The sequence below is a fragment of the Dasypus novemcinctus genome, chromosome X, assembly GCF_030445035.2.
Source record: "Dasypus novemcinctus isolate mDasNov1 chromosome X, mDasNov1.1.hap2, whole genome shotgun sequence".
NCBI lineage: Eukaryota > Metazoa > Chordata > Mammalia > Cingulata > Dasypodidae > Dasypus > Dasypus novemcinctus.
In genome coordinates this window covers 7,209,566-7,236,872 of record NC_080704.1, presented here as the reverse complement: position 1 = coordinate 7,236,872, position 27,307 = coordinate 7,209,566, and the positions used below count along the sequence as shown (strand labels likewise).

The 27,307-nt window shown below is 43.8% G+C and overlaps 1 protein-coding gene across 4 annotated transcripts in view; it reads right to left on the bottom strand.

Moving 5' to 3' along the window:
- STS (steroid sulfatase) overlaps window positions 1–27,307 on the bottom strand; it is a 218,289-nt gene that overhangs the window by 76,606 nt on the left and 114,376 nt on the right. For all 4 annotated transcript variants that reach the window (XM_058291232.2, XM_058291234.2, XM_071212896.1 and 1 more), the window contains 5 exons: window positions 25,304–25,447; window positions 22,968–23,089; window positions 22,752–22,874; window positions 19,668–20,088; window positions 5,673–5,809 (listed from right to left, as the gene is read on the bottom strand). In XM_058291232.2, the coding sequence (XP_058147215.1) occupies window positions 5,673–5,809; window positions 19,668–20,088; window positions 22,752–22,874; window positions 22,968–23,089; window positions 25,304–25,447 (947 nt within the window). The remainder of the gene's footprint in view (window positions 1–5,672; window positions 5,810–19,667; window positions 20,089–22,751; window positions 22,875–22,967; window positions 23,090–25,303; window positions 25,448–27,307) is intronic.

The window sequence follows — 27,307 nt, the reverse complement described above, 5'->3', positions numbered from 1 at the left end:
CACCCATTTTAGTCTAGCTCTCCTAGAAAGAATCCATTTTTTAATGGAAAAGTTCATCAAAGCCACATCCAATCCATCAAAAGCCGCATATTTGAAGAGCTTGGACCATACCTAAGGCTCTCCTTTTCCAGAGTTTCCTTGTGTTTCCTGAGGTTCTTATCACGCCCTCGAGCTCCTGTTCATAAGGCCCTCCAACTGAACGTCCACCTTTCAAGAAGGGCTTGGGGTGGTGGTGGCTGCTTTGTTGCAATGGCTAAGGAGGAATTCATGCTGTACCATCTTCTAGCTTCCAAGGAGGTGTTAGACAAGAGGGGAAACTGATGACCACCTCACCACGTGCAGCCACTAAAGGGTAGCAATTTACAGATAGTAACTGGAACCCAAGTCAGGAGGAATTCTGCAACATCGTCACCAAGGTTGGCAGATCTTCTTCCAAAGGAGAAGGGCTCACAGATTTTGCTTTTGAAATAAAGAAGCCCACATGACCTTTTGGTCCCAACTCTTAACAGTAGCAGGGGTTTCCTCTGTTCTTTTTACATAGGAAGGTTTTACAGCCCATTGAAGCCAGAGATTTGTCTCACCTTACCTTTCTCGACTTGCATTTTCCCTTATAAGATCCAGAATCTGCTAGTCTAATCCTGAGCAAGTGCTGATTTATGAGTCCTGCGTGTGGTTCTATTAATAGCAAGAGGCTATAAACAAACACTGATTGCATGCAAATTCTGTCTCACTACATCGAGGTGGAGGGAACTGTGAAATACAAGCTGCAGATAAGGAACCGGGGCCACTATCTACCTCCTCTCCATCTCCTGTTCAACCCCCCTCCCCACTGACAGCTCTCTGATGAATGTCATTCCACCTCCAAAGGGAGAGAAGCGGGAAAATGACACACTCCAAGCACACAGCCTGTGCACTCGAAGACAACGTGATTTTTTTTCAGAATTTTTTTTAAAGAAATGCACTTTATTTTTTCCTTCCCCTCCTCCTCTCCCACCCTGCTATGTTTGCTATGTGTCCATTCGCTGTGTGATCTTCTGTATCTATTTCTCTTTTTGTCTTCTCGCCTTTTTCCTCTAGATTTCACTGGGATTCGATCCTGGGGACCTCTGATGTGGAGAGAGGTTCCTTGCATGTGCACCACCTCAATTCCCGGTCTCTGCTGTGCTTCACCTTGACTCTCCTTTTTGTGTCTCTTTTGTTGCATCATCATCTTACTGTGTGAGCACTTGAGCAGGCACTGGCTCACCGCATGGGCACTTGGCTTGCTGCATGGGAACTGGCTCGCCATGCGGGCACCCATGCAGGCACTCAGCTTGCCATGCAGGCACTTGAGCAGGCACTTGGCTCACTGCGTGGGCACTGGCTCACCACGCAGGCACTCACGTAGGCACTTGGCTTGCTTTGCAGGCACTTGGCTCGATACACGGGCACTGGCTCACCACGTGGGCACTCAGCTCGCCATGCCGGCACTCGGCTCAGTGGCTCACCATGCAGGTACTCACATGGGCACTTGGCTCACCATGTGAGCGCTGGATCACTGTGCAGGCATACTCTCTCTTCTTCTTTTGCAGCAGGAGCTTCTGGGATCGAACCGAGGTACTCCCAAATGGTAGGCGGAAGCCTTATCACTTGAGCCACATCCAATGTGATTTTTTTTTTAAGATTTATTTATTTATTTCTCTCCCCTTCTTCCCCTCCCCCTCCCACCCCAGTTGTCTGTTCTCTGTGTCTATTTGCTGCGTCTTCTTTGTCTGCTTCTGTTGTTGTCAGTGGCTCAGGAATCTGTGTTTCTTTTTGCTGCGTCATCTTGCTGTGTCATTTCTCTGTGTGGGCAGCACCATTCCTGGGGAGGCTGCACTTTCTTTTGCGCTGGGTGGCTCTCCTTACAGGGCGCACTCCTTGCGCATGGGGCTCCCCTACACGGGGACACCCCTGTGTGGCAGGGCACTCCCTGCGTGCATCAGCACTGCACATGGGCCAGCTCCACACGGGTCAAGGGGGCCCGGGGTTTGAACCGCGGACCTCCCATGCGGTAGATGGAGGCGCTAACCACTGGGCCTGTGTTCCTCCCCATTGTGTCATTAGTTTATAATTAGGGTTGGAAATGAGGTTTTTGAAATAGCACCCCAAGTGCACAAAGGATACACCGAGAGTGTGTCCAGCTGAATTGATGTCACCGGCTGTGTCCACTGGCCACTTTTACCCCACCCCTCCCCTTTCTTAAACTACCCCAGTGTGCTATCTGCACCCTAGAGGGCTCTGCATCGCTTTCTGCTGTATGATAAGGTCTCCTGGAAGAATCTTAGATCCTGTAGTGGCCCCTAAGTCCCCTTAAGCCAGGGGTCTTACCATCATTGCATCCCCCCAAACACTAAGGCATACAGTCGGCGTCCGATAAATGTGATGAGTGACTGAAGTTGCTCCTTTCCTTGATTTACTATTGAGTATCTATAGATGCTCAATTAAGCACAAAGTGGCAGAGACTTCCAGCTCTGGGTGGAAAACCTGCCTGTGGACTCCTGCTCAGGGTTGACTGATTCGGATACCTGAGGCAGGTGTACCTGTGCAATAGGACGCATGGACCGTCAAGGATGAGGCGTGGGACACCCGCTCGATAGGCGGCACGGCTGGGCCACCCCGCCCTGCAAAGCGGTGTTTTAGGGTGATGTCCCCACTGAGTCTGAAGAGGTCCCCAGGTCCTAGTGGGAAGTCACGGAGCCAAGAAGCAGGCACTCAAACCCCAGGACAGGGGTAGATCTCGCCATAGAGGACGGGTCATTAAATAAGGGTTCCTTGTTAGGAATACGCCTTTACAGTTTCAGAGAGCTCCTACGTTGGCAAAAGTCCTGTTCTAAATAATTGATTCTAGTCTTGCTCTAATCATTTGGCTGCCTCCAAAAACCTTGAAATGGAAATGCTCCAAATGGCAGGCCCCGTGGTCTCGCAAGAGAATTGCTTCTATCCCCGCTGCCCTTTCTGCAGGCAGCATTTCTTTTGAGGCAAATACCCCCATCTTATTTTATTATATAATCAGTCAAAATGCTTAGGGTCCCTTCAGGGACACAATGAAAGGCCTTTCTGGAAGGAAGGCATGCTCTTCAAAACTGATATATACTGGGAAACGGACTTTGGCCCAGTGGTTAGGGCGTCCGTCTACCATATGGGAGGTCCGCGGTTCAAACCCCGGGCCTCCTTGACCCGTGTGGAGCTGGCCATGCGCAGTGCTGATGCGCGCAAGGAGTGCCGTGCCACGCAGGGGTGTCCCCCGCGTGGGGGAGCCCCACGCGCAAGGAGTGCGCCCGTGAGGAGAGCCGCCCAGCGTGAAAAGAAAGAGCAACCTGCCCAGGAATGGCGCCGCCCACACTTCCTGTGCCGCTGACGACAACAGAAGCGGACAAAGAAACAAGACGCAACAAACAGACACCAAGAACAGACAACCAGGGGAGGGGGGGAAATTAAATAAATAAATAAATAAATAAATCTTTAAAAAAAAAAAACAAAAAACTGATATATACTGAACTTACAATACAGCAAGAGCACGTCCTGAGAAATTAACGTAATGGTTTAGGGGAAGTAGCTTATATTTTGGCCAAAAAGAAAGAACCAAATTATCCATATATATTATATAAGAATTTAAAATAGTGTTGAAAGATTGAAAAAAAAATGGTCTTCATTCTATTTTGGAAGAGAACTAGTAGTAGGATGAAGTTATACTTTATAATAAATCAGAATAGACCTATGTGCCATTTTAATTACATGAGAATTTAATTAAATAAAAATAAGTGTTATATCAGCATGAGCTTGCTTGCTAGCCAACAGAAGTCAGTGTTACGTAAGAAACCCGACACATTAAGATACAATGCTCATTGAAGAGAGAAAATATTCTACTGATTCACACTGCAAAATATTCTACTGATCTACACTACTAAGGTGTGGAAAATGTAAATTGATTTACAGGCAACATTTGAAAAAGAAAAAAATAAGAAGAGGCAGGATTGTATTGGTGTATATGTAAGTAAAAGGCTTTCTGCTTAGGAATCTTATTAGGGAAATGTCTTGGTTTTGTTTTCCTGGTATTTCTCATGTGCACTCACTTCTTTGATTTTTGAGAAGAAACTTAAAAGTTGCATAATGTGAAAACTCTCTGTAAATTCGATGAACCTGAAACCTAGAGACTTCCAAGGCATCTACCCCATTTCACAAAATGGTTAAAGGAAGAGCTAGATGCCAGAAAGAGGGGCCAGCCTTCTCCTTTCTTGAGATGGCACTCCTTCCATGACTAAAACAAGCCTTGTTCTCATCATCACCAAAATAGAGGTCCATCCCAACGTTCAAGTGGCTGCTTATCGCAAAGAAGTACAGCAGGCAACCATGGTCACGCCTCTCCAAAATATCTATATTAACAGGTTTTTTTTCAATCTATCAATTTAAACCTATCAATTTAGTGCACGAAATTTTTACACCTATCAATTTAGTGCACAAAAAGAAAAGTAGGGAAGAGCTGGAAGGAGGGGGGAAATCACAGGCAAACAAAACAAATAAACCAAAATCTTAAGCGAGCTGGTTGACTGGTAGCATTTAAACACCCGTCTCTGTAACTTTGTCTAGGTGGACCGAGCAATAGAGAAGCAAGAGAAAAAACAGGAACTTGAACAAATCATTCAGAACCCACAGACTTCCATTCCTTTGCTTAAGGCACACTCTACTGCTTCCTCTGAGCTCAGTGGAATAGAACTGAGATTGCTTAGACGTGCAAAAGAGAAGAAAAGCATGATAAGGACTAACTTATAGGGAGGCGGCAGACATGTACTTTACACAAAGACTCAACAAGGAAGTCTTTCCAATATCTTGGAAAAATGCTGTGTTTCTTGGGGCAAAAAGGGTGATTTATGGAGGAAGACACAGGGGGTGCAAGGAAGACAAGGGGTTGAAGGTGGCCCTGCGATAGGATGCAGGAGGCTGTTTTCAAAGAGCAGGAGCTCTAGAAGGGAAGTCAATCCGTTGATACGGTGATGACGAGGGCATCTGCGGAGACCCTGAGGCCATTGCTTCAAGAGGCTGGCCAAGCTGTACCAAGCTACAGGTGTTTCCAAAGTCTGGGGCACCATTTATCTAATTTTGCTAATGATGAGGTAATGCTCACACGTAATTGCTAACAGAGGAAGTTATGATAAGAACTAATGCTTGGGTTTTTTACCCCCCTCTCCCTGAGATGGCTTCTTCATCCACTTGCTCATTTTTTTTTGCTCATTGTTTGTACTCGTTGTCCACTTGTTTTTATTCATTGTCTGTTTTTAAAATTTAGGAGGCACCGGAAACTGAACCCAGGACCTTCCATGTGGGAGGTGGGTGCTCAACTGCTCAAGCTGCTTCCACTTCCCAGTGCTTGAGTTTTGTTTCTCCATTAATCTCTTTGATCCCGGTCCTTAGAGTCAGACCTGTCCTGGCTGGGAATCGATTGGCAACTCCAAATATGCACACAGGGCTAAAGAACCCTTTTTAAAAAATTCTGTCTACCTTTTGGAAATAATGTTCGGTGGGATACATTTACAAATCAAACCAGCAAACATATCTGCTGACTATAAAGGCATCTGGGAGATAGGTGGAGATTGATAGGAAAGAAAAGGAAGAATGCCTGGAGCCACGTTTTAGGCACACAGCGAGGTACGTACCGATGCTCCAATCCATTTCCTCTATGCTGTCCCCGTAAGCACCGTGTTGACTCTTGCCAGTAAATTCCTTGGAGGAGAAGAGAGCCGTGTGCACTTGAAGGTAGGACAAGACGAGGAGAAATGGCTTCTCGGCGTTCCTACAATGTGTGGACAAGAGCAAAAGATGCAATCAGCTATTGCTCCAATTGAGAAAAGCCGTTACCATACAACACCACTGGGCAAGTCAGAAAATTGGAAAAAACAATATTGACCATCGTACCTTTTATTCTGAGAAAGGTGAATCTTTATAGTGCCCCTATGCAAGGACTTAGTTAGCTTCTGTACATCAGCAAACTTTAATCACTATCATGTTTTCCAATGACAAACCAGGCAGAAACGCTATACAATATTGCCCCACTTTGTAGATTCTATTCTTCCTTATACGGCGATGCATATGAATTTAAGCACCTTCAAAATAGTATTTTCTTGGAGGAAAAATATGTATGTATAAAACTACCATCTAATAGAGGTGATATCCTGAGTTTCCAACTACTTACATCAAGACCGTTTCAATGTTAACTCACTTTTTTGTTCCCCCACATCTCCCATTTTCTACTATAGACAACGACCCCCAGAATGAACACTAACAGCTCAGTGTTCATCGACTGCCAACACTGAACTTTTGTTAGTTCAATGGAACATTCCTTGAATTGGCCCAAACCTCTACTTTGATCTAGAGAGTTGGACATTTTGCAAATGCATTTTCTTAGTTGAGTGAACCTAAGCCTACTTTGCTTTCATTGGTTAGAACACACAGACGCTAGAAAGTTGTTAAGTCACTGCCAATGTCTAATGTCTTCTCCAACTGCTGTAAGCATGATTACTGCAGGCAGACTTGAGCTTTCACAGCCACAGCCCACCCTCTTTGCACCTAGTTGACCTCTACGAAATGCAACTCATGCTGCGTTCCAGTTACATGAACAGGCTCTGCCTTTATGTTTCCTAGGGAAGCACCAGTGATTCCTTTCCATATAAAAGGGAATGGTGGGTGACTGGCCGCCCTGCAGGCTCCTGGGGCACGAGATGTGAGCCCACTTGCCAGGGTGGGTGGGAGATGCATGTGTGAAGCAGGAGATGCCGTGTTGCCCGTCTCCGTTACAGCTCTTCCTTTGATCACCTCGGTGACCCTGCGTGGATCCTTAAACCTCTAGGGCTCAGGGTCTCCATCACAACATGGGAAGTTCCAACCTGCCTACATCTCTACAGCAAGCATCCCGGACGTATACCAAGCTCTACGTGCACCTGGTGACGCAATGTCCTGCACGTGATAATCTCCCAACCTAAAATCCTCCAGAAGGCATCTCCCGTGCCACTTCCTCTAAGTGGCTGCCTCCTTTCCCTCTTAGCTCCACGAGTGCCAAACACAATGGACATTCCTTTTCATGTGAGTGTCTGGCACCTAGAGCAGCCCCTGGCCTGGGAAGGTGCTCAACAACCTTGCCAAATGAATAAGGAAATGAGGGAATGAATGAATGAAATTCCTAATAAAACATGTGCTCCACTCCAAAGGAACATTCTCATTCTCTCAGCAGACTGCGAGCAGAAGCACACCATCCTTGCATTCTGGTGCAAAGACTGGCAAAAAGAACAAGCTCAACAAACATCTATTATTGGATGAAATATCCCATCAGCTCTCTCTTTTTTGGTAGCCCCACCCAACAGTGGAGTGAACTGCGGGGGCTCCTGTGCAACACGGTTTGTATGAAACTTGCTTAGAGTAGGTATTGATAATTTTAGAGCCTAACTTCTGGCCTACGTTATTGGTCATTTTGAAGGGAGCATCCCCTGCGTTCAACCACTTTTTCAGCCCCTGAAAGTCCTAAGTAACTTACAATTTAATTAAATATTACATATAATATTTAAGTATAATATAATTTAATTAAAATGAATTTGACTTTTGGAATGTTTTTTTTTTTTTTTAATACTTTAACTCCCAACTTTGGAATTAGGATCGGGGATGGCAACTCTAATGACCTTACCTGGAAGAAGTAAATGGATGGATACTTTTCTAAAGGCATTTGTAATTCCTAACGTCCATATTAGCTTGGGTTCTGGCAACTTAGCTCCTTCTGGGTCGATTCCTCAGATCTACTGGTTATATCACTTGTGTTTTAAGGTCAGTCCTTGCATTTATTAGCCCTGAGTCCTTTGAAAGAGAAAATAAGCCCAAAACATTGCACTTGAAGGGAAAGCTGAGCCAGGCACTTCCTGTTCTCTGAAAACAGGCAGATCAATTATTCTTGATCATTTGTACAGTGTTATAGTGTTTTATAGTTACGGTGCCTGGTGATGAATTAAGTCACCTTTTTTTTTTTTTTTTTTACAAGAATAAAAGATGAAGGAATGATTATTCGAAAGCAAACAAGTTTATGAACAGCTTGTCCTAACTCGGTCATCGGAATCACAAACATGAGAGAGGAACTCATTTCCTCTGGTCTGTAACTCTCACCATTACTTCTCGGAATGAACAGAAGGGAAGCTTGTGAGCAGATGGAAGCCCTGGAACCATCACCCTTGCTCACAATCAGCACATAAGAACGTCTGCTGAGGCATCCCTTCGGCGACGTTTAAGGACAGATGCCCTGAAGGAAGCTTGAGGAACTCAAACCAAGCCATCCCATGGGAGGGTCCTCTGCCATTCACGGCAGCCAGTTCTGCCTCCATCCCACTCACTCTGTGTGTTCACACGTGGCTTAAACACATCCCAGATCCTTCTTCAAATCCAGACCGTGGCCCTTAAAAATTGGCCTGGATCCTTCGAAACAAACTTCACGTGCTCTACGCTGGCTCCTCAGCAGTTGTGTTATGTATGGATACAATTTACTGCAATTTCTCTCTCATCTGTCCTCCCACTTGCTTTTAGATTTAGTGTTAAGAAAAAGAGACAAGGAAGCGTAAAAAGTCAATCTGGCAATCACCATATGTGGTCATAGCAGGAAATGGAGGATGAGATGGACAGAATTGGCTGAGAATGATGAGCTGCTGAAGGGTCTCACATTGGGCTCCAATTCAGATTCAACTGGATTTGTTGACTCTGGCTGGGACACCTCTTGCCCAACATTTTCAAGAAAAAAGATAAGAAAGAGGAGACAGCCAACATTACTAACAGGATCCCAAGATTGAGGCATGCATTTAAGAAGTGTGGAGTGAAAACAATAACAACAACAAAATAAGTGATAAAGATGGCACTCGAGGGAACACAACTGATGAGGTCATAAGAGCGGTTGAATTCAAGACCCAATACTTTGGAGTTAGGTCCTGGCAATGGAATCTAACTTTACTCTTGGGGTATAGGAGGGATCTCAGCATTTACAATTAATGCATTTATTGTAAACATGTGCATATTTATGGATTCCTCTTTCTATCATCCTATAAAGCAGCAGCTTCTTCATTCAGTAGTCTAGACGCCACAGGTAGTTTGGCAGAGATCAGCCGAATTCCCGGGTGTCAGAGAGATTAGGTTTTATATACAAAAATAAACCCTGAAAACTGAGAAAACCATACCCAGCTTACAAAAACATTGTAACAGGAAGATTTACCATCCAGGAATTGAGGTACGATCAATGGTGTATGGGAATGAGGAAAAGATGGACATAAATCAGGTGCTTGCAGATAGCTGGGATATGATGGACGGCTTGCTCTCAGGTAAAAGAATTCTCACTTTGGAATATCCTTTGAGAGAGGAGGTAAGGGTGCATGGAGACCTCACCCAAGCAGGCCTTGGGTCTCACTCCTTTTACATGACCTTGACAACGGAATGGCACTTCAGCGAGTTGGTGGGAGCGAGAGTTCTCAGTCAGAGCTTAACTCCTTTTTTATTAGCTAGAGCACTTCAGTAAACAACTCCTTTGGAAATTTATTGCCCCTGTCTTGCACACTGTGTGAAAAGATAGAACTTTCAGCTGCTACATGCCTTCACTCCATTTGTTAAAAATACAGAAGGCAGCTCGGAGCCATCACGGTAACATGCAATCATGCAATCCCAGGACGAAGAGATTTACATCCCAGAAGTGCGGGAGTGAAAAATCTATGCAGGAAGGTGGCAACGGCATATTTTTTCCCTTTTTCTGTCTGTTGTTGACTCTGCTTTTCAAGGTCTTGAGTGTACTATTCCACTCTGAGCATCTGACCTTTATTATTCAACCAGTGTTCCAACTTGAGTCAGTGTGGGGAATAATGCGAATGCACATAGGGATGTGTGTTGATTCTTTCTGCATGCCTGCTGCTCCTGTTGATTAGAAGGCGGCATATGCCAGAGGATGGCACACACAGTCCCTCAGCCAGAGTTCACGTGGCAACCGCCACCGCTGTGTAAGGGAGATGGCCTTAGACATCCAGTTGTTCATTTCTTCCATCTGTGCATTTCTCATCTCTCGAAGCGGCAGGTTACCTATCATTTGCAACTCCTCCCATGCATGCAACGTTCGTTCATTCTTACTTATTTCCCTGTTACCGTTTAGCAGGACTTATCTTTGGTAGCACAAACAGGATGTGAGCTTAACACAGAGACAGGAGGAGGAGAAAGTGGGGAGAGCTGCAATCCTGTTCTTCATGGAAGAGGCCAGGAGGTATATAGGTGGGTGTCGTGCTAGAGGAGAAGGAAGGAGGAGGAAGCTGAATGGGGAGAAGTGGAGGCGGCAGGGTGCAAGGAGGTCACGCAGGAGCAGCTTAAGCCAGACCGGCAGAGCTCAAACAAGCTGGCCCCCTGAGATTTTCAATGCGACAACCAAGACCCCATGTGACGTGTGTTGGTAGCCAGGATGGGGCTGCACCCGCGGTCCATGGAGCTCGTACAGTGGCAGCCTTCTGGGAGAATCTGGTCTCAGGTACCATTCAGTTTAGCCCAGTGGGTTTCAACTCAGGGTGATTCTGTCCCCAAGGGGCACTTGGCAATGTCTGGAGACATTTTGGTCATTCCAATGGGGTGGTGGTGGCGATGCTACAGGCATGTAGTGAGTTGAGCCTAGGGATACTGCTAAATGCACAGGCAAGTCCCCAACAACAAAGGATGATCCAGCTGCAGTGTTGAGGGTGAGAGACCCCGTTGTATGCCAAACATAGCGCATCTAAGCCTGAAGTTGGCTGACGCAAGAACACAGGATCCAGAATGTAGAAATGGAGAACAATTACCCTTCCTCCATAATTGTATTTGCTTTAGGGCATGGCCAGCCTGTAAAGAGGGGCACATCCAAAGAACCCCTCTATTTTTTTTCTTTCTTCATTTTTTAAAAATGTTACATTAAAAAATATATGAGGTCCCCATGTACCCCCCAGCCCCCTCACTCTACTCCTCCCACATCAACAACCTCTTTTATCATCATGGCACATTCATTGCATTTGGTGAATACATTTTGGAGCACTGCTGCTCCACATGGATAATGGTTTACATTATAGTTTACACTCTCCCTCAGTCTATTCAGTGGGCAATGGCAGGATATATGATGTCCAGCATCTGTCCCTGCAGTACCACTCAGTACAACTCCAAGTCCTGAAAGTGCCCCCACATCCTATCTCTTCTTCCCTCTTCCTACCCTCAGCAGCTACTGTGGCCACTTTCTCCACAGCAATGCTACAATTATCTTCCATTACTAATCACAATAGTTCCACAGTAGAATATCAGTAAGTCTACTCTATTCTTAAAGACATAGCCCGTTGGGCTACACAACTCAGAAACAAAGCAAGTGGTATCTATCCTTATTGGACAAGGCAATTATTTGATAGTAATTCTTTAATTGTGTAATCTTTCAGTTTCTAAATATATATATTATATATATATGCATGTGTATATACATGTGTGCATATCTAAAAACACATATATACATATATGTGTATTTATGTTGCCTATAATCTTTAATCTGATTTACTTTTCTCACCACGAATTAAAATTATTATCAGTCCTATTCATTTCTGCTTCAAAGTCTCATTTCAACTAATGACATGATCCCAAGCTCCCTTTATTAAAAAGACACATTGTGCCAAATTGCAGCCATTCATCATGGCTACCCGCGCCACTGCCCAGCTGGAAATGTGAAAGGTTAGGTTAGAGGTACCCTGTAAATGCATTTCAGGATTTTGAGTGTGCCAATTTGTGGTGGCAGCAGGTGCGGATAAAAGGTCCTGTTTTCTGATGATCCATTTACCAGCTGACACGGATTTTAGGGAATTGCGGTTCCGTGAGCCAGGCTGTCAGGAAGGACTATGCGTTTGCTGTAACAGTAAAGACCATGGAGAACGGCAGAGGAGGTTTTTCCCTCAACCCTCCCCTGAGGACATAAGCCTTCCAGGTAGATGTCACTTCCCCTGCTCCCCTACTGTGGAGTATTGTCAGGCATGGGGGTCTGTTAAAGTCAGGGAAAGGACAGCTTAGTACCCTGGGAAATGAGGGATTGAAAATAGAACACTATGCCATTTCCAAATTCTGGATGTGTTATACTTTAGAACGTTTGCTACAGGACACGTTTATGAAGCACGCTAGATACCCACAGGGGGATGAACAGGAAATTATTAGCACTTACTTCACTTTGAATTAAAGCATCTCAAAATACACACACGTGAGCATACATACACACGACACAATTTATTTAACACGCTGATCCATCTTATAAGAGCCATGGCTTGAAGACCAGAATCCTTGGGGTGAATTTCATGTGAATTTATGAATCTAATAACTGGGTACAGTAAGCTACACAAATTATATGGATGTATATAAAGTCTTCATTGTTCTTGGAGATTTCCTCTTTGATGGGAAAATACGTATGTTTGCAGAGAAAAATACAAAGTGGTTTCCTTCGGCTTAATGAAGCAACAATTTGAATGAGTTTAGAGAGGAAAGGGACCAAAAGAGTGGTCTTTTCACAAAGCAGAATGAACAAAGTTCACCTGTATCTATGGATGATCAAAATGTGGATCTCTTTCTACCCACTGGCATAATCTTTCTTCTTTAGCCTTGACATGAACTAAAGAAAAACTGTTTTGTAAATATAAAATTAACCTGCTGCCATGTAGCCTTTATTTTATTTTCAGACTATCCACACACTTCTCTATTACCATGGTGACAGTGATATTACTAACACTGGAGTTTATATAGGAGTGATCAGGATGCATTCTCCTTTACAGCTAGGCAAGAGCACTGGCCAAGAACTCTTCCACGTGGTGAAGGGGTATTGAGACACCCGTACTGTGGCCTTGTCTACTTCCAAAAAAATCCTCACTCTGACCTTATCAGCAGATCTGACACACTAGAGAAGACAGCACAGCAGAGAATGCACCAGTCATTAGAAGGGTTAGAGTTAGCTCTGTTTTTGTTTTTGTTTTTTTTTAATCCTCTAGCATGACCTGTAGTTTTTGGTGAATCTTTCAACTATTTTGAGACTTGCGTTGCTGCTCTAGGAGAACTCTCCCTGCCAACCTCACAGAGTTGTTCTGAAATGTGAAAGAGATGCCAAGTGTGAAGTGTACATGAGGTGATGTGCACGTCCACAGCAAATGACGTATAATTGGCGTCTGCTCAACAAGTGTGTGTGACACCTGAATACGCCCCACTCTTTGGCCTTGGGCAGCCAAATTAGGTCTGTTTACAGAACACCAAACAGATTGACGGCCGAAGGTGAAGGTTTATATTCTATGACCATCCTTCATTTGGGTCACATAAAGAGAGTTGGATATCTCTAAGAAGTTTACAGTTTGTTCCATGCTGTAAGAGGAACAAGGGTTTCTTGCTAACTAAAATGTATTAAGGATAAACAGTCTCCTGAATTCATGGTGAGCTAATTATCTAGCTCTCTAATAATAGAAGCATCTCCAAGTTAAATTTACCCCTAAAAGAGGAAATCAGGGTGAGGGATCAGGGAGGATATAGTTATATATATTAAGCCATCACTCTCCTCTGGTTGGAAATATGCACTTGTAATCTCAAGGCACATTGCAAATTTGGCTAAGCAAGCCTCATTTGAGACTATCACAAACCAGTGAAGCATCTTTGCCTCATGTCACTGTTATTCATATATTAACTTCTCAAGATAGCATCTCAGGAACAAACCCTTGAGTATAAATCATCTCAGAAATATGGCATAGAGAAAGACTATAAATTCTAGAAATAACAGCTTCAATCATTTTGCTCTGCCACCTTTGATGTATGAATGGAGGGGAAGCTGTGTGTACTGAACTTTCCTTTGTTAATGTAGCTAAATAAAGCTCCAGTTCTCAATTGGGAGAGTCTGAATTCAAAAGCATTTGAATAAATTTCACTAACATTGTCATCGCTTTAATCAGGCTCTCATTATTCTGCTTCTGACTAACTCTAAATCCATTTCTCAGAAAGGTGATAAGACCTACCTAAATTATTCAGGATATTCTGATTAATGAGATAATTCAGATGTCTTCAGATCCTTGAAAAGATGTTTTATTAACATGGTGGTGTCGCCATTGTTATGATTCTTTGTTGGCATATTAAAGCAACTCTTTTACTGACTCTTGGATGCAACATTCCTGCTAATCAGGTATCTTAATATAACACATGATGATATATTACCTAAGGATAATTTTTTTTTTTTTTTTACAGCATCCTTTTTTTTTTTTTTTAATTTTTTAATTTTTTATTGACTTTGTAATAATATTACATTAAAAATATATATGTGAGGTCCCATTCAACCCCACCCCCCCACCCCCCCTCTCCCCCCCCCCCCCAACAACACTCGTTCCCATCATCATGACACATCCATGGGACATCCATGGGATTTGGTAAGTACATCTTTGGGCACCTCTGCACCTCATATACATTGGTTCACATCATGGCCCATACTCTCCTCTATTCCATCATGTAGGCCCTGTGAGGATTTACAATGTCCGGTGATTACCTCTGAAGCACCATCCAGGGCAGTTCCATGTCCCGAAGACGCCTCCACCTCTCATCTCTTCCTGCCTTTCCCCATACACCTAAGGATAATTTTACCTCAATGCTTTAAATTTTTGTTTTTGGCTAATGTATGTAAGAAGCTTTTTGTAAGTAACACCATCATATAAAACTGCTAGTATTTTCACTAATACCAGTGATGCATTGTTTCCATATGGGCAACAGACATTTACATTAGCAGCACTAATGTCAAAGGAAAAAAATCCTTTGCTTATAACTCAATAATGATAATCTCTACCTCTGGTGTTGCTAGAACATCCTAAATCTCTAGCTCTGGAAGACAACTGCCAATTCCTGAAGATAATCAAGGTAAACTGTTTGGGCTTCAAAATCCTTATAATAATCAAATTTGCTTTGGTCCCCTCCCCACGACACGTGCTGAGTTACCCATTAGAACACCTTGTCATCATACAAATATTCATGCAGTCACTAGATTCAATCAATTACATGTCCTGTCGTGGCCCACTGGCTAGACTGGCGTAGAGTGTGGACTACAATGTGGACCACTGTCCATATGCTGCAGCAGTGCTCCAGAATGTAATCGCCGGGTGCAGTGGATGTGCCACAATGATGGAAGAGTTTGTTGATGGGGAAGGGGTGGCGTGGGTGGGGTGGGGGGGTATATGGGTTCCTCATATTTTTTTAATGTAACATTTAAAAGAAAATAAAAACAAAAAACTTCTGCCATAAAAATATATGTTAAAAATAATAATAGGGTGGGTTGGGGAAAAGTACTACTAAATGTAAGAGAAGGACTATAATTAATAGTAAGATTTTAACAATATTCTTTCATAACTTGTAATAAATGTCTCACGACAATGCAAGGTTGGTTGAGGGTTAAAGTATGGGAACGCCTGCATGGTTTTATTCATGTTTGCTTTGTAAATTCACAACTCTTACTATATATTTATTGTTTATATATGTTTACATATAAATGATATAAAGATAATAATAATAAAAGGGTGCATTGGGGGAAAATATTTTGGTTAGTAGTAATATTTGGAGGATGCTCTTTAATCATTAGTTAAAAATTTTTAACAACAGTGCAAAGTATTGGCAATAGGGTGAGGTACAAGAGTCCTGTATGATGTTAGATATGTTTGTTTTGTAAGTTCAGAACTATTACTATACACTTATGTATGTTTATGTATGAGTGATATGCTTCAAGAAATTAAAAATATTTTTAAAAAAAAGATCAGCAAAGCTTGCTTTATCCCTGGAAAAAAAAAAAAAAGAGTGATACACCCTGAGTGTTATATCTGAACCTCAACATTTTATAACAAATGCTATATTAACCTCCTTTGCGTGTGGTTTTGAGATATGGCAGGTAGGTGAGAGAGTGATAAGAGAATGCTCAGCTCTTTAGTAAGTTTGCCAAACAACAGATTGTTGTGTGTGGACTTCAATGGATTGGCTGGCCATCCTCACTGGTCACCTCTCCATCTTGGAATGGCTGTGCTCATATGAACAAAATACAGTAATGCTAAACCCTGAGGCCTGGCTCTGTCAATCATAAAGACTGAGAACCATTGGTGAGCCATGAAAGGAATTCAGTACCACAACCAGATCATTGTTTTTAAGGAAAGAAAAGAGAAGAAAAGAGGCTAGAAAGTATCAGAGGTAACTACTCTGGTAAAGGAAGGATCACTCCAGAAAACTTCTATTTCAGTTATATACTGGATAATGACATAAACTGTATTTCTTAGGAAATTCTAAAGTTCTAAAGCTTTTGCATGACCTCACAGGTGAACGTCACCCTCCGGAACATCTAAACAAGGTAATAATGATTGTGGTATTCGTTCCTAGCAGCAAAAACCTATACTTGCTCCAGTGTTTCTCAGGAGAATCCCAAGGAGCACTCAGTTTAGATTCTATTAAAAGACAGATGTGTGGCCACATCTCAAAGCCACTCAGTAAGACTCTCCAGAGGCGAGCCTGGCAATCTTCAGTTTGAATAAGCAAACTTACGTGTCCTTACGTATAGTCTGAGGAATCACTGTCCCAGACCTACAGTTGAGGACATTTTCCTTGCTGCCTTTCTCTGGCCTGTGGCTCCCATTTTATTGGATACCACGTATTGGCTTTCAAAGTCAATCCCTCAGCATCCCTCCAAGGACATGGATGGCCACCACAGCAATGCCACCTCTATATGGGTCAACGGGTGGGCTTACCCCAGGCACTGAAAGCTGTTTGCAAATAATAGTTGAAACAAATGTCCTGGAGGAGGGTTGTCAGCTTAAAACCTTCCTCGTTCTCCGTAGTATTGCACAATGCCTTCTACCATGCCATTTTGTTGGGAGCAGAACCCAAAGTCCTCCACTCAGCGCTTGGATAAGACGGGCTGTTCCCATGGGGACTGAGAGTCGAGGCAGAGAGGATGCTGATTGCACGGTACATCCAGCTCAACTGGCCAGATGACAGCCCCAAGAACAGGCAAGTCATCCTTCCCACGTGCTTTGTAAGCCCAAACCCATAGGAATCAAGACACCTAGCACAAGTCCTATCCTGAATTGTGACAGACCAACCAATCACAGTCACAGTTGTTTAGGGAATTTGGGAGGTATATTGTATCTATAGCTCTCCATCCTAGGGCAGATCATTTTTCATTCTTTCCTTTAAGAAGAGAACTTAAAAGGTATATCTGTTACTCTACGTATTTATTGTGTATACTCTCCCTTGGAATTCAATTTCAATAGTATATCTCTTCGTAAATAAAAAACACTTTATACATATAAAATATTAGAATTTTTCTTTAATTTATTCTATTTTTCCCTAATTAAAATATTGGTCAATGTAAAACTCACAACAAACCCCCAAATAATCAAAATTTTGTAATAAGTTAGTCTCTTAAGTTTCATTTTTCTGTAACATTCACCAAATTCCTTCATGCTCCTCCTGTATATTAATATCAAATAACTTTTTTAAAGTCAGAGATTCAGGCTGACTTTTTGAGTGCCTGCCTCTTGAACTTATAAATGTGTGTTAAATATTAATTACACCAGAGTCTTGACTAGGACTTGGGTGTGCACATGCTCTTTCATTACTTTGTTGTTGAGCCTGCCCTTCTTTTCCATCTGGTCATAACTCTTTCATAGAGTTTTATGAAATGTCAAGTTTCTGAAAGCACCCCTCCATTCCAGGTCAGCCCAAACGCTTCAACTTTGATGTCTCCTATATATTGAGCTTCTAATAAAATTTCATAGAAGTATTCCTCAAGGTCAAACACATATAAAAATCACTGATTGTGGTAGACCAAATTCCTGTTCCATGAGACCCATTTCATTTTCTTCCTGAGCACACAAGGAGGTTTGCATTCTAGACCCACCGGAAGTCAAGGTGAGGACATAGAACTTGTTCTCCTTGATGGCTCCTGAGTGGAAGTGATAGTATGTATCACCTCCATGATGAGGCAACAAAAAGTCCCTACCTGTCCCTCTGACTCTTTCTCTTCTAATTGTTGCACTTGTGGAAGTCATGTTTGGAGATGATTGGGCCATGACGTCTTAGCAAACTGAATCCCTGACTCTCCGAGCAGAGAACTTCCTTGGCACATAACCCAACCAGCAACAGATTTCATATGGGCAAGAAATAAACTTTCAGTTGCCAGTCCACCAAGATTTCATCAGTCTTTGCTGACAAATACAAAAATTGGCACCAGAAGTGGTGCTGCCTTGGCAACTGGGCAGCTAATACCATATGATTTGGGGCCGCATTCCAGAAGATAAAGCTAGAGCAGATATAATGGCTAGGGACCAGGTTATGGATTTCAGGATCAAATTAAAATTTGAATTAGAAGCCAATATCCTGTCAAACCTAGAGAATGGTGTGAAAACAAAACCACCCTGATTTTTGCCTTCTTTTTATAGTTGGGGGAAGAAATACTATCAATTGCAACATTTGTGTAAGGTAACTAATGTTGGAACATCTAACTGCTCTTACAGAGCTGTATTAGATCCCTTTGTAATAGCAGAACTTTATGCTTAAATAGGCCCAGTGATTTGTTGTGCAGATGGTGATGTCATCACGCTCACACCTGCTCCCCCTCCTTTGTCAAACCCCTGGACACTGATGACCCACTTGACATTTTCTACATAATTTTCATAGAGCATGTCAAAATTTACCTTTCTCACAAGCCATAAATTAGTTCATTTATATACTTCTCAAATACAATTTTTTTCTTCAATTTTGCATTTTTGGCTCTTACCAAATTTTTTTTATTTTAAATAAAAACCCTTTTCTGCACTAAGAAGGAAATCCACCATCACGGTAACCCTTTCGTTGTTAGGATTGTTTATCTAATTTTGTATCATTGGATTAATTGTCCTCTACATTTCTTCTACCTTCCTAATCATCTTGAGATGCCCGCCAAAAGCTTTCTTTTAAATTGCCATAGGGTTTAAATAGCTTCAAAGGCCAAATGCGTGATTTTCAGATGTGCGATCCCGTCTTTCATTTTCCTAAGTACAGTCCTCAAAAACTACAAACACAACAAAAATGGTATCGTTTGTTGGTTTTTATCACCAAGTGTTCCTGATAGAGCCTCGACCTCAGGGTTGCTGTCAACGGATAAATGTTCCATTTGCTGATTTCCACTTCCCAAACTATTTACTAAACGGGGCTCACAGACCAGGAGGAGCTCGCTGACTCCAACCAGTGTACTCGCCGGGGCGTTTTCACCCAGAGACCTGTTAGAATATTCCAACTCTTTCCACAGTGTTTCTACCCCAAGGACAAGCTCTAGACTAAACAATCCACCATGGCCTGGACTCCATCAAGCACCGCCGTGAACCTGAAGACCTCCTCCATAGCTCACTCTTCCTTTGTCACCAGGCGGGCAAAGTGCCTGCCCAGAAGCAGAGCCCTGAGAGTCCTCTCCGTGACCATCAAACATGGCCCTTGGTTTCCCCCTTCCCTTCTCCTGGCTCAAGAATGACTATGTGTGGAAGGGAAAACGAGGCTCAAGGAAAGACCCCACGACGCCCATCTCCGCGGGTGCAGCCGTGGGTTCTCTCACGGGCAGCACCAGGACCAAAGGCAGTACCCACCGTCGGAGGAACCGGACCGCCTCGTGTGTCAGCCTCTGCGTGAGGTTGTCGTAGGACATGGGCTGCTGGGTGATCTCGTGGTTCCTCATCAGGAAGCAGTTCAGGAGGCGGACGTAGTGGGAGAAGCAGGCCTGGAGGGCCAGGAGGAGGCACGCAAGGAGCAGCAGGCAGAGGATGCTGCGGGGGGTGTGGAAGAGCCCCAGGCAGTTGCACACCAACAAGGTGAGCAGCAGCACCCCGATGAGCTGCAGTGGGATGAGGAACAGCCACCGGGTGGCCATTGCGAAGACGGTGCCTGCCCCGGGTTTGCAGTCCCTCAGGTTGGTCACCGGGAGGCCGTAGAAGTAATCGAAGCCGTGGCTCAGAGGGTGGTGGCAGAAGTCACCGCGGCTGCTACAGCTCATCCCCAGGTGCCACTTCCCTGAGGACAGACGTGGAGGACACGGTGAACTCCCACAGGATGCCAGCGGCGCGTGCCCACCCCTGTCATTCTAGGAGCTCTGCGGCCCTTGGGCCCTCCCACATTTCGTGCCCTTTCCTGAGATAATCAGGGTTTGGTGACTCACTCTACCGGAAGACGAGAACCACTTCTGTGATTGCAAAAAACAAGTGAGTCAACAGAAAACCGATCTCATTAATAGCAGGAGACACAACTATGTAGCAAACCACATACAGGCATTTTTTTTTTCTGGGATAAATGTTTTTCTGAAAACATCTTTAAAATTAAACTTTTATAACCAACTTAGTTTTCTTCTTTGTTGAAAGTGGAAATGATTCCCTGTTCAACAAGATACCCCTTAAGCATAAGGAAATCATACTCAATATTTCAGCATTTATTTTAAACACCTATGAATATAACCCATAAAATGTTAATTGTAGCATTAAATTAGTGAGCACCTCACCAAAAAGAAAAAATGATGATGGTTTTATAACGAAGAGGTAGAGAGAAAAGGAAATGGTCAATTTGCTCCTATGAGGTTTTCTAGGATTCATCTAATGAACTGTTTAGTGCCAGGCTTTTCAAACAAATGGGGGGTATGTGTCATTCCTATGATAATGGCTTGGAATTTTATGTACTCCCCCCAAAAACAACATGTTTTCAAATTTAATCCTTTTCTGTGGGGATGGTCCCATTGTCAATAAGATCTCTTCAATAGGTTACTTCACTTAAGATGAATGGTAGCCATGGTGGCTGCTGGATGTGGGGAACGGGAGGAAGAGATGAGATGTGGAGGCGTTTTCGGGACATGGAGTTGTCCTGGGTGGTGCTTCACGGACAATTACGGGACATTATAGATCCCCCCAGGGCCCACTGGATGGAACGTGAGAGAGTCTGGGCTATGATGTGGACCATTGACTATGGGGTGCAGTGATGCTCAGAGATGAACTTACCAGGTGCAATGGATGTGTCACGATGATGGGAGAGAGTGTTGCTGTGGGGGGAGTGGGGGGCGGGGGCGGTGGGGTTGAATGGGACCTCATATTTTTCATAATGTAATTTAAAAAAAATAAATAAATAATTAAAAAAATAAAATTAAAAAAAAAAAGATGTAATGCAAATGAACCAGATTGGATTTTAATTTGGATTATTGGGATCCTTTATAAGCAGAATGAAAGTCAGAGAAATGAAAGCTAGAAGAAGCAACTAGAAGCTGAACCCAGCTAGATTCAATGGAATCCAGAAGAGAAGAAGCCGGGAAAGGCTGCCATGTTCACTGCCATGTGGCAAAATATCCAAAAACCAAGGAGCACCACCAGCAAGCCACAGAATACTACAGTGTTTGGAGAGAAAGCATCACCTTGATGACACCTTGATTTTGGACTTCTGCTGGCCTGAAAAGAATGAGCCAATAAATTCCCATTGTTTAAGTCAATCCATTGCATGGTATTTGATTTGGCAGCCAAGAAACTAATACATTTATAAATGGGAATAGCAACTGAGAAAAAAAATGAAGTGTAAAATGGCAATATTTATCAATAGCAAGCTGTGTTTATGTAGTTTTGTAAGTTCTCTCTCTGCACCTTTTATCTTTCCATTTACCCTATTTCATCATTTCATCATTCCATCTATTTATCCATCATCCGTCTATCCATCCATTCATCCATCCATCCTATCTACCCATTCAATTTATCTATCCATCCACCCATCCATCATGTCAATCATTCATTGACCCATCCAACTATCCATCTATTCAACCATCTTACCTCTTTTCCTCTCCCCCAATATTTACCTCATCCATACATCCGATCCCAATCATCCCTATCTAGCCATCATCTATCAATCTATAGCTTTCAATCTATCATCTTTCTCATCTATATATCCATCTATCCATCCACCTTTTATCATTCATCCACCCATCTTATCTATCTTATCTATATCTATCTATTTATCCATTCATCCATCATCTGTCTATTTATCTATCCATCTGATTTATCTCTTCATCTGTCATCAATCTATTCATTTATGGATCCCTCCAACCATCCATCCATCCACCCATCCATCCATATTCCTTATCTCATCTATCTACCTACCTACCTATCTATCTATCATCTATCTGTATCTTTCTACCTACCTACCCATCTATATGTATCTATCCATCCATCTATTATCAATTTGTCCATTCATGGATCCCTCCAACCATCCATCCATTCATCCATCTTCCCTATCTTCCCTATCTCAACTATCTATCTTCTATTCTATCATCTATCTATCTATCAATCTATCACCTATCTATATCTTTCTACCTACCTACCCATCTATGTGAATCTGTCCATCCATCCATCCAGTCAGCCAGCCAGCCAGCCTTCTACCTCTCTATCCTTATCATCTGTCCATATGCCTAGATACATACACACCATGCACATACATGCATATACACAAAAGTACATATAGAGATACATTCAAATAGTCCAGATAGGCTCATTCTGTTTTCATTCAGAATTGAAACCATTTCTCAAATATATAAAGTTGTGCAAAGTACATCAGCAGACACCACTGCTGAGAAGAATTGTTCTGATTCCTTCTGCCACTCCCTTAATCACCCTGCCCGGGACCTCACCCTCACCCTTCTCAGCTGCCCATACCTATCAGAGCTGTTGAATAGCCTTGATTCTTCAGAAGCTTGGCGAACGTAATCTCACTGGTAGGAAGTCCTCCAGAAGAGGCTGAGAAGAGGAAAACCCCAACTCGGGAATGTGACGCCATTCCTGAAGCAGGAAAAACCAATCATTAAGACAGGAGGCTGCTGGGCGGCTACCCGGAGGAAGACAATGGCTGCAGGGAGGAAGACAGGTGGTTACCTGATCTGACAGGGTACCTGCCCGTCATGAAAGCTGCCCTGCTCGGTGTGCATAGAGGAGATGCTGCCAGATGCTGCGTTAGCTTCGCTCCCTCTCTGGCCAACCGGTCAATATTGGGAGTCCTAGAACAAAAGAACTGTGTGGATCTGGGTGACCTTGAAAATGAGGACATTCGTCTCTTAGTGACCCAGGGAAGCTGCTGGGTGTTTGGGTGGTAGAGAGTGGATGGTAGGAAGAGAGGAATTGAGGAAGAGGTGACAATGAGTCCATAATTAGAACCAAAGCATGCAGAGGTCTCCTTGATCCCGGGTGATGTCCCCAGAGCACTCCTGCCCTCACCTTATCCCCCTAAGCCCTGGATTAGAGGAAAGGAGCCAAGTCTTCGGGATGGGCCATGGGGAGAGTAAGGATGTGGGATGAGTGAGGGTCATACCTCCCTCCTCCACAACCCATGCCTCCACCCCACAGCCAAATCCATGCTTCCAAATAGGATAGCTCTGGGAACAGCTTGCCCCTTTCTCCCCAGTCATAGCCACAGGGAGGTCCACAACCTGTGTTCACCAGCCACTGCCTGATTTCTGTATGCTTAAGGGACAAGGGAAATGTGGGATCCCATATGCCTTTACCCATCAACAAATGCATTACTATAGTCCTGGAAAAAATGGATACACACTGACATGAAAAACTAGGTACTGTGAGCCACACTCCCTTGGTTGGTTTGTGTTTTTTTAAGTGTGATGAATACTTATTTATTGGGTCATTTCTAGGATGATGTGCTATGCAAGTTGAACCTTCTTGGTGCCATTTCTCCATGTAAAGATGTGCCCCTTCTCTTTGGAAGCTGTTCCATACTTCCTAGACATTTAGGAATTAATGCGTTTCAATTCTTGAACCACATAGCCAAGCACTCTCCCCATATCTTGCACCAGTATCTTCAAAACTTGACTGTAATTCTTAATTAAGACACCTTCATATGAACCATTATCTACTATCTCAATAAACTTTAGGAACACATAAAAGAGTAAAAAGTAAATAAATACCAAAAAAAAACACCTAATAGAAATTATGACCCTGATAAAAACAATTAAATTAATAAACAAGGTTCATATCATAAATCTCAAAATGGGAGAGCCAAACTTTTTTTACAAGGTGATGCAAAAAATAGAGCATCACACATATGTCAGTTAAAATTTAAGAGAACCCTGAATGCAGACCTTACTCTCAAATATGCTTCAAAATCTGACATATGTCATGTTTGATATCAAGAGTCAGGAAGAACCTGACATATATTTGGCTATGTCTTATAAGCAAGTTTTTCCCCCCAAAATAATAATTTACTTAATTTTTCTTTGGTCTTATATACAATAGCAAAATACACATTTAAAGGCACATTTTTAGGTTGAATCAAAGATGAGGCACCTGAATGAATGGCATGAAAATAAATCAGTGTCTCTGGACACCAAATGACTGACTCATCTGAATCAGAACATGAAAATAGCTTCAGATATTCATTATTCATGGTTCATACGAGAAAATTCTAGCAGAAGGAAATTATCTCTTTCCCCATCTTCTCCTTCAATTTAGTTGGTATCGATTTTTTGGTGCAACGAAGCCCTCCACAGAACTATTTTTATGTAATCATTTCCTCATTATTGTAAAAAGAAAATGAAACCCTACTCCACGAGGACTTACTTTCCCTTTTAAACTAAAGAGACACAGAAATATTTCTTATGTTAAATCAATTTTCTGCCTGGGAATTAGAAACAAAATGCCCTCTATCACGCAGACCTCTGGAGGCTCCAGGGCTTGCTCAGATTCTAGTTCTCCCACTACTGCCATCTCCCCTGGCCCTTCGGGAGCTAAGTGTCATAGCGCATGGCTGCTGCCCGCCATAACTGTCACCAGGGTGGCTGATGACTGAGAAAGGACAGGGAGGAAAGTGGAGGAAGGGATGCAGGGGAGAGCAGGTGGCAGACAAGCTGGGATGGGGTGGGGCAGGCTCATAACCATCTGGAACCAGTCCAGCTCAGGCCAAAGAGAGAAGAGAACAAAAGGAGAGAGAGTAGCACTCTGTAGAAAGCAGGGCAGTAGCACTGGGTATGGAAGAGTCACAATGGCTATCCTTATGGTGACATCCCTGGGCTCATCTGCCACATCACACACAGGTCAACAGATAAGCTCATGCCTGCCTCCAGAAGCCACAAGTGGAAAGATGCAGCCAGCGGGGTGGAGATGTTTCCGTGTGTCCTGAGATTCAGGAGCGTATGTGAGCCATCACCACAGTCCACTGCCTGCAGACAGACCCACGTGTTTCTACAGAAACCGCGTTGGCCAACCTGAGAGTCTGGTTTCCATAGCACCCAGGATCTCCGATGCCGAGATCATCCGCCATGAGCACGACAACGTTGGGCCTCGACTCCAGGCTGCTCTGGGCTCCACGCAGGAAGAAGAGCAGAAGGAGAAAAATCCCCATCCTCCTCCTGCGAAGGGCAAGGACACAAGAGAAAGGGAAGGATGCTAGCTCATCAGGTCTCCTCCACGGCTGCCTGGGCAGTCCTCACTCCTGCACAAGTTCAGGTCCTCCTTGAAACCCACAAGGCCCAGGCAATGTGGGAGCCCAAGAGTTCCTGTCTGAGGGAAGAGCTTCATCCTCTCCTTCCTGGGTGCTTGTTTCCCAAACAAACATTTATCTTCCCCATGGATTGCAATTCTCTCTCCCTTTTCTACTTCTATTGAGAGCTGGAAACGGAAATCACCTCCCACCTTCTCTTTACTGAAGGCAGTTGAATTAGCTCAAAGTTCTACATGGGAGCATTGGAAAAACAGGCATTTCACCACGATCAAATGTTCAGTGGCACAGCCTTTCCAAAATTAAGGGCGAGTGTTGGCTTGGCAGGTTTTAAGTTTAAACAGAGAAACCTGTGGAGAAACGGCTGGAAGTTATATAAGTACCCATGATCAGCCAGAGGTTAAAGTGTTTCCAAGAAGCAAATGAGGGTATTGACCTTGAACATTAGGTTCTTTTAAGACAGAACACTGTCCTGATCAACCCATGATTGTTTGCAGAAAGAAACATTTGAGCCCTGCACCCCATGGGAAAATAGTGGGCATGATTGCTCTAGTAAAGTGTTATCTGAAGAGTAAAAATGGTAGCTATACTTCCATTCCCAAAACATTCAATAAATATGATGTGGAAGCTTGGATCAAGGCTCTCAGTTCCAGAAGCTGTTGAGTCCCCTGGTTCCATCTTTATTTTCTCTCTTGTGTCTTTCTTTCTGTCCTTTTATTTCTTAAGTTCTGCGTCACCTTCCCTTCTTGCAAACCTATTGTTGAGCTGGTCTCAGCAGAAACCGAGGGGCACAATATGCCCTTCAAAACTCCAAGGACATGGGCTAAGTCTGGGGCAACTGTGAGAGCTGCTGGGCAAAAGCCAGTGTCCCTGGAGATGGGAATCTGTGCCTCTTCTAAGACTGCCATCCCAATCCATGCCCTCCTTGTGACATTTCCTTCCTGGAACCCTTCAGACATAACAGGTTGGAAGACTTCTGGGGATGGCCATCTGACAACCCATCTTGATGCCTGTAGAAGCTGCCAACTGGGGAGGCCTGGGAAAGGTTAGCATCTTCATGCCCCGCCCATTGCCATACCACCTGCTCTCTCGCTCTCCCCCATGCAGGAAGTAGGGGCTGAGAAACAAGGGGAGAGGGCCTCCAAGAGCCCCCCCACATCAGGGCCACAGAGGGAGGAGGCTGAAGTATGGACGGGAGGGGGATGGGGACACGTGGGCCCACCAGAGCTGCAGGACAATGCAGGAGGCTCTGAGGGCCCTGGGGCAGGAAACCTTGGATGGCTTTTCCTGTAAGCACCTGAGAAAATGTCCTGGTACCACCACGGGAGACAGTTGGCAGCCAGCCCAGGAGGTCTTCCCACCCCCGTAGGCTGCCTCAGTGCTCACTGTCACCTGGCCTGGTGCTGAATCATGCATCCTGATTCCTGCAACCTGCAAATGTCACCCTGCATGGCAAAAGAAACTCTGCAGATGTGGTGACCTTAAGGATCTCGAGATCTTCCTGGTCACTTGGGTGGGACCCCCAAGGTCCTTAGAAGAAGGAGGCAAGGATGACTGAGGGAAAACCATGCGCTGTGCCAGCAGAAACAGGACAGCGAATGGTAACGTGACACGGCTCACGAGCCAAGGAGACGCGCAGCCCCTAGACCTGGAAAAAGCATCCAGACAAACTCCCTAGAGCCTATGGAAGAAACCTGCCCTGCAGACACCTTGACTTATGCCCCTAAGACTCGACTTCAGACTTCTGACCTCCAAAACTGTAAGAAAAATA